We start from the raw sequence: 7,694 nt of genomic DNA, 5'->3' as shown, positions 1-7,694 counted from the left end.
GATTCTTTTGAATAACAATTGGAGGGGTTTTGTTATTCAGACCTGGCAACCCTGCCCCTCGGTTCGCCCTTTGTGCAGCTTCATGCACTTTGTGCACTTTGAAGGCGTGGCCTGGCCTGGCCTTCGAAGTGCATGGCCTTCGAAGTGCGCACCCTTCACTTTGGGACACAGCTCTCGTTAAGTATGAATGCGATCCGCACTTTATGCACCGTGTTGACGTTATCATGTGACCCATGACGATATCACAAGCGCAACAACTCGTGTGACAGGTTTAATTCATCTGTCTTCTATATATTAATATTGGTTTAAACTTGCTCATTTTTGTGGTCCTTTTTAAACCACAGCTGCCCATGTATTTTGTCATTGTAGTATAAGAAATACTTTTTAACCCTACTAATCTTTTTTAATTCTAATTTATTTATTTAATTAATTAATTTAACTAATTTTTTTTAATTCTTTATTTTATTTGCAAAAAAATGTCATCCACAAGCAAAAGTGGGCCAAATCTCTTTTATATTTCCCTCTTTTTCATGTTAAATTTAAATCCTGTTTCATCCCAGGCTTATAACAACTAAAACAAACAAATAAATAAAAAATATTGCATTATGATGATTTATTCAAGATATCTAACCTTGTTTTTTTTTCTTCTGTGTATATAATGTACACAAACCCATTAGTTTTATCATTAAGACTGTTCGTTGTTAAATATACCACCATGCAATTATAAAACAATAAATCTGTGTATATAATGTACACAAACCCATTAGTTTTATCATTATGACTGTTCGTTGTTAAATATACCACCATGCAATTATAAAACAATAAATCAAATGATATGAGTGACAGGTGCAGTAACAGCTCATAGCATCAGTAAACTCCACACCCGACCTGTGCGGTTTCCCTCAGTGTTTGTAATGTCTGCTCAGAGATATCTTTCAGCTGCTCGAAGATCTCACCTTTGGAGGAAACTGTTGATTGCATACTTGAAAAATGTAAGTATCACTATAAAAAAATTAAGGTTTCCCCCAGAATGAACTGCAATGCTAGCACACCCACAAACACTTACAATAATAATGACAAATGCTGACCAATATTTAATTATATTACTTTTTTTTTATATCATTTTAGTAAAACAAGCAAAAGGCAACTGGTCATATGACATAGCGATGCATACCGTGAATACACATTAGACAAATGCAGCCAATGTGAATATGATGTGAATAATTTTATTTACTGACAACTAAGGAAACATGAATGAATGAGTAAAAGCCTTAATAAAAGTAAACATCACAAGAAATGAATAAAAATCAACACATGAAACAAAGCTTTATTCAAACGTTTGTTCTAACAATCACACATTTACAGTCAGTGAACGCCACATCTTCTGCCCGTCTAAACTAAGGTGTGCTAGTTCTGCAGCTTTATATTCATCAAGCAGTTGACCAGCGTGAACACCTTCACCTGTCCTAGCCATCCATTATGGCCCTCATAGCGTTTTGACTTTTGCGGTGTAGTAGGCTTTCTGGTTTGACCTCCATAACTGTCACCACCAGTGTGTGCTTGAGCAAGGCTCTTAGCTCCAGGGGGATCGTCCCTGTAATAAGTGCACTGTTAGACACTTTTGGTCTTTTTCTAGGAGTCTCACTGGCTCTGGGTTTACTGAGGATGAAGAGAACACAGCAGCATCTGGCCCAGATGAGGTACTATGGGCAGGCGAAGTGGTGAAGGGTCCAAGATCCTCAGTGCTCACACCCATCTGCCGACATCTCAGATCCTACAAAAATGCACAAACATAATACAAAAGCACTCATTTAAATAGCACAATGTCATTTGATTTCTGTATTATTATTTCATATAACTAAATGATATTACTTTATATTTTTGTCTCATATTTTCCCCACACATGACACCCGTGTCTGGCCGGCCCTGCTACACCACAAAAGCTCTGCAGCAAATTCAAAGCCATCAAGAATCAGAAAAGTGCTGTAATAACTGTTTGAAATAAAATACAACTTAAGATTTAAATAGATGTTTTATTCATTTCTGTAATATACTGACTCAAAGCCTTTGATGACAGCATTGCTTTATCAGCCGCTCTCCACCAGATAAACACACACACGCGAGCTCTTCTGTCCCTGTAACATCAGAGAAGATTACCGTTACCTATGTGATTTATGTTCAATACTACATTTAAATGTAGTTGCTGATGTGTTAATGTTCCTCAGTTTATCAACAGTACTAATGGACAAATTAAATTGATAACTTATGTTTAGTAACTTTATGTAGATTTGTTTATTTACATTGCTCAGGTTCATGTAAAGTAAGCAGAGTTGACAACAGTGAACTCTGCACTATAGCACACACACCATTCTGATCTATTCAGATTTATCAGATGTCTATTTTATGTTGTGATGTGCTCATCTGCAATACTTATCAAAAATTCCTGTCAGATGTTAAATAAACATTTACAAAGTATCTTTATCTTTAAGATGTATATGCAGAGGTGTCAAAAGTACTCGCATACATTACTCAAGTGGAAGTATAGATACTAGGGTTTAAAAATACTTCTGTAGAAGTTGAAGTATCAACTCAAGCTTTTTACTTAAAGGGTTACTTCAGCGATTAGCATATGGCTTTGTATCAGTAGAAACCCTGGAGAATATTCAAATTATTGTGCTTTCCTCCCTCATATCTCCCTGAGACGAGAGATTTATGCATTTTATTTCTGAAAAAATTCCTCCTATGATGCAAAATGACGATTTTTGCATCATAGGAGGAATGTTTGCCCAGAGGCTAAAGACTACAGCCAGCAGAGGGAGCTATTTCCGCATGTTTTGAATCTGCACATGGGGGATGGGAGATTACACTCAGCAGGCAGGGAGAGCGCAGCTTGCAGACAGGATAATTTAAACGGAGCTATGGTGAGCAATGTAAGTCTTTTAACTTCTCAAATTCATTTCTATGAAAGTTAAGCTTGCAAAGGCATGAACTGAAATGCGTGCCAGACTGAACTCCTGTGTGAATGTATGCCGCGAATGTAGTTGCGATTACCTCAGCTATGGCGTTTAAATGAAGTCAAAAGTCGCGCGCACGAAAACCACGAGCACGCGAATAAACCCAAGCGCGCAAAACAGACCCACGAGAGGAAAATAGCAACGCGAGAGCGCATCTGTGCACCCGCGAGAGCGCATAAGTACACCGCGAGCGGGCGAAACAGTATTTAGGGGCGGAAATGAATACTAGCGCAAGCCCCTGCTGCCTAGCGCGCACAACTGCAAATGAGCGCTCGTGTGACTACTCAACACTCGCTCGCTCCTCGAGTTGACTTTTGACACTTTGAGGGCGGGGCAATGACTTTTGTCTTCCCACCTGTGATTGGTCATTTGTTTAATCAGTTTTACTCTTGTTTAAACATGTAGCAGGACTAGGACAAGGCACGTTTTAAGGAACCATTATGTCAGACCCTGAGCAGGTAATTTAATTTTTAAGTCTTTGTGTTTCGAGTGCAATATATTCAATATATGAAATTGTATTGTACAATTTCAAAGGTATTTTGTTTACAATCATCTTGAATAGTTTGTATAGGACCTTAACACCAAAAAAGATAAGCTAATTTAAGATAAAGCTGACTAACCCATAAATGTAGGATGTTAAAGGTTATTTTTGACCTACATTGACAATATACAGTAAATAAATCATCGCTGAGTAGCATTTCTAGCTACTTAACAAAGCTAGTATGCTAATGTATAAACAAAGCAGCGTGGCACAGAGCTCGGTGAGCTCCTGGCTGGTCAAACAGTCCATCCAGACACCGCGCGAACGATGCCGTCTTCCTCATCAGACATCAGGTCTATGGTAGCGCAATTCCAAAGGCCCACCTCATCCTCAGCTAACACACTCTTTCTTGCTTGTAGCAGCTGTAAAAACAAACAATAAAGACAATCAGTATTGCGCGATGTACTGCGTAAAATGCACCTGAAAAATAGTCACACTGACCAAAAACGGATCTAATCTAATAAATCTTACCCTCTTTCTTCTCAATCGACTCCGAGCTGAACTCTTCACAGCTTCTGCGTGCGATGCAAGAACTAGATGTTTGTACCTGAAGCTCCTGCGTACTGTCTCTATGTCTTACATGCAGCTGGAAAACAATTAAATGAGTGTTATGACGAAGTTGTGAAGACGGCGTACTGCTTCCTGTAAAATGACCAGAAAAAGAAAACACTTTTATAAAGCAACTTACATTTGTTCTTTTACAAGGCTAATTTCAGCTTGTGCTACTTAAAAAGCTTTGCTTTAGGTTACTTTAGCTTAGATAACAGTCTTACCGCAATCTTAGGACTGGTCTTCTCTTAGGCTCTCGTCTTCTCTTCTTAAAGTTAGTATCTTCCACACAGTTTTTCGACTCCAAAGCAAGCAACCTATCATCTATGGACAGCAACCTGGAGATTACTAAAGTTAACTGCTCGTTAAAATCGGCAGCAAACTGAGCAAGCTGACGAGATAGCCCAACGATTGCATTCAGCTGTTTCTTTCCGCCGGTGTTACGGATCAACTGGGGATCATTGCTGCGTCCCAATTCGCATACTTATACTACGACCTAAAAGTATGTACTCTTTTTGTGAAGAAAAAGTATATACTTTTGAGTGTGCAGCAAAATAGTATGCATGTTCTGGGACATACTACGAAGACGTCATAACGGAAGAGACCGTTGTTGCCTAGTTACGCACTCACGTATACAAAGAAAAACGTTCGACATTTCTATTCCTTCCTATTAGTATAGAGCATTATTAATTACTATTCCCATTGTATATATATCTTTTTTTCTCTTTTCCATTTCACTTACACCACTTGAACATGCATCATGACATGCATCGTCGTCGGTCTACCAGACGCAGGTGTTTTGTGAAGAGACTGGTGCTGACGTTCCTGAGCAATAATAATGTGTGTAACAATGCAAACTAAAGATAAAATAAGTTAAATTACGTTAAGTAAAAGTAAAGGACTAAACTGAAACAAAGTATTTTTACAATGCACATATACTGGTTTGTATTTATATATAATTATAAGGTTTAGGCATAAATGTAGGACAGAAGTGTTAACATATTACATAAAGACAGGACACTGTACTGGAGCATTTTTTTTTTTATTGTTTTGTAGACTGACATCACCCCATACTGTCAGCTGAATGCCACAGTCCCCATCCTGAGGCTGTTTCTGGACCTGGAATCAGACCTCCGCCCCTATCTGCGCCTGACCAGGCAATCTATAGTCAACCTCATAGCTGCACTGCCTTATGAGGTTGACCATGGATGGTCAAAAGACATAGAGGTGGTAATGTTTTTGTTCTGGCTGGCCCATGCTGCATCCTATCGGGTTGTTGCCACAGCCTTTGGTATCCCCAAGTCAACGGTGCACAGGGTTGTGCACAAAGTCAGCAGGGCTGTCCTTGGCCTGCTAAAAAAAATGGTGCGTCTCCCTCAGGGTGAAGAGCTGGAGGAGATTGGTGCGGGGTTTGCAAGACTGGCAGGGTCTCCTGCTTTTTGCATGGCAGTTGGAGCTATTGACGGTTGCCACATCCGCATAAAGCCCCCAGCCTTAAATGCAGCCTGTTATTTTAACAGGAAATTATTCTATTCAGTGCAACTCCAGGCTGTGTGTGACCACAAAGGAAAGTTCTTGGACATCTGTGTCGGCTTTCCTGGATCTGTCCATGATGCAAGGATCCTCAAAAACAGCGCCATTTACAGCAGGCAGTTGTATCCACCAGAGGGTCGGTGCATCTTGGGAGATGGTGGGTACCCCTGCCTGACATCACCCATCACCATCATGACACCCTACCGTGAGCCTGTCACCTCTCCAGTTGAGGCCCGCTACAACAAGCATCACTCCAGTGCCAGGTGTGTGGTTGAGAGAGCCTTTGGCATGCTGAAGACCCGCTGGAGGTCCATCTTTTTTAAAGCCCTTGAGGTGAGCCCAGACTTCATCCCCGTCGTTGTTACATGCTGTGCAATTTTACACAACATGTGCTTTGCCACCAATGACATAATGGATGCAGATGTGGATGATGATGATGAAGATGATGTCAACGAGGACAACGTGGAAGCCAGAGAAGTGGTGTGTGGGGATGTCATGAGGAACCGTCTGGCAGCAGCAGTCTCCGCACCCGACATCCACGTACCTGCACTAATGGAACATGCCTATGTTTAGGATCATGTATTTCAATTCTCCATGTTAAGAAGTTCTGTACCACATCCCTAGTTAAAAATAAATCAATTAATAGTTATAGTAGTAATAAAAATATTCTAATCAACACAATTTTTCATGGGTTTTCATTCAAGCTTAGTAACGCTGGTTAACATCTGCTTATAGCTCTAAAATGTGCAGTTATAGCTGAGAAGAAACACAAAATCCTATGGAAATGGGAGGATTTTCTAAAATTTCTCTAATTTTAGTTACAATTACAGCAAAATACAAATAATCATTACCTCTTCTTGTCCTGGCTGCTTCACCTATTGACATTTTTATATAAAAACAATTTAAAAACTGTGTGGTGTATCCATTGAATTCCCCTTAATGTTCATAGATGCTATGTTGCTTTTCATAAACAATGCCATACTATTAACTGTCAGCAAATGAATACGTACAGAGGCAAGCATTACATCTATTTATATATAAACCCTTTCATATTCTGCTTCCAATGCAACAGACTTAATTTATTGATTAACTATGGTGAACTGTGGTAGTGGGTATAACCAAATACATGTCATTATAAATATTTCTAATATATGATTTCAATGGATTTTTAAAAGGATGATCATTTATGGATAATTAAAAGTAGAAATAAAGAATGGTCAGATTAGTGTTACTGGAACATCATAACATACCATAATCACTGTAATAGAAAGAAAGAAAAAAAAAATTCACACCAGATTGAACACAAACAGTAGTAATAACAAACTGGAAGACATAACCCTATTTAACCTATGGAAACCTCATTTACTTATATACTTATCATATTTATAGATATTTGAATAACCTTACAGTGAAGTGTCTATTAATATCAAAGATTAATCTGTCATCTTAACACTAATGTTTTTTTTCCTGAATTGATCAATTTAAATTTTCAAACAATATAAATCTGGAGGGGTTTTAGGTAGATGTGTTATTTAATCTACCCTATAATCCAAAACATATCCCGTTATTCTTTCTAAAATATATAACATCGTTATTAAAATATATGGTTTATTAAATGAGCTTCATTAAATTTGATTAATTTCCCCTCAATAAGAGCTCTTCCTATAGACATTTATCTTTAATCTGTTCTATCTATAACCTGTTCTTAAATTTGATCTAAAGATCAGACTTGAGGCAACAGATTAAAATAAACATTTTCATGCTGGAGGCTGGAAAATCTCATAAATACAAGCTGTATCCTGTATTCGTGTCTATCTCTGAGATCATCTCCAAATACACAATATAACAGTAAATATACACACTCAATAAAAGCATTCAAATGTAAAAAAAAAAAAAAAAAAAAAAAAAAACGCTAACGTTACTTACTCAAACCCTTTGATGGCAGCATTCCTTTTCCCTGTGAAAAGGGATTCATTTGCAATGCGCCAAGTTATTAGGCACTCGGTGTCTTCGTCGGTCCCTACAAGATAAACATGCTTCTTTTTTCACACAACATC

General features: G+C 38.3%; 1 protein-coding gene across 1 annotated transcript; it reads left to right on the top strand.

The window, feature by feature from the left end:
- Positions 1–5,145: 5,145 nt before the first annotated feature.
- LOC137089631 (uncharacterized) lies at positions 5,146–6,305 on the top strand. The gene has a single exon (XM_067453201.1). The coding sequence runs from the start codon at positions 5,338–5,340 to the stop codon at positions 6,208–6,210; it is 873 nt and encodes a 290-aa protein (XP_067309302.1). The 5' UTR covers positions 5,146–5,337; the 3' UTR covers positions 6,211–6,305.
- The last annotated feature ends 1,389 nt before the right edge of the window (positions 6,306–7,694 follow it).

Source organism: Pseudorasbora parva, chromosome 9 (assembly GCF_024679245.1).
Source record: "Pseudorasbora parva isolate DD20220531a chromosome 9, ASM2467924v1, whole genome shotgun sequence".
NCBI classification, from domain to species: Eukaryota; Metazoa; Chordata; class Actinopteri; order Cypriniformes; family Gobionidae; genus Pseudorasbora; species Pseudorasbora parva.
The sequence above is the reverse complement of the archived record's forward strand: the minus strand, read 5'-3'. Positions and strand labels throughout refer to the sequence as shown.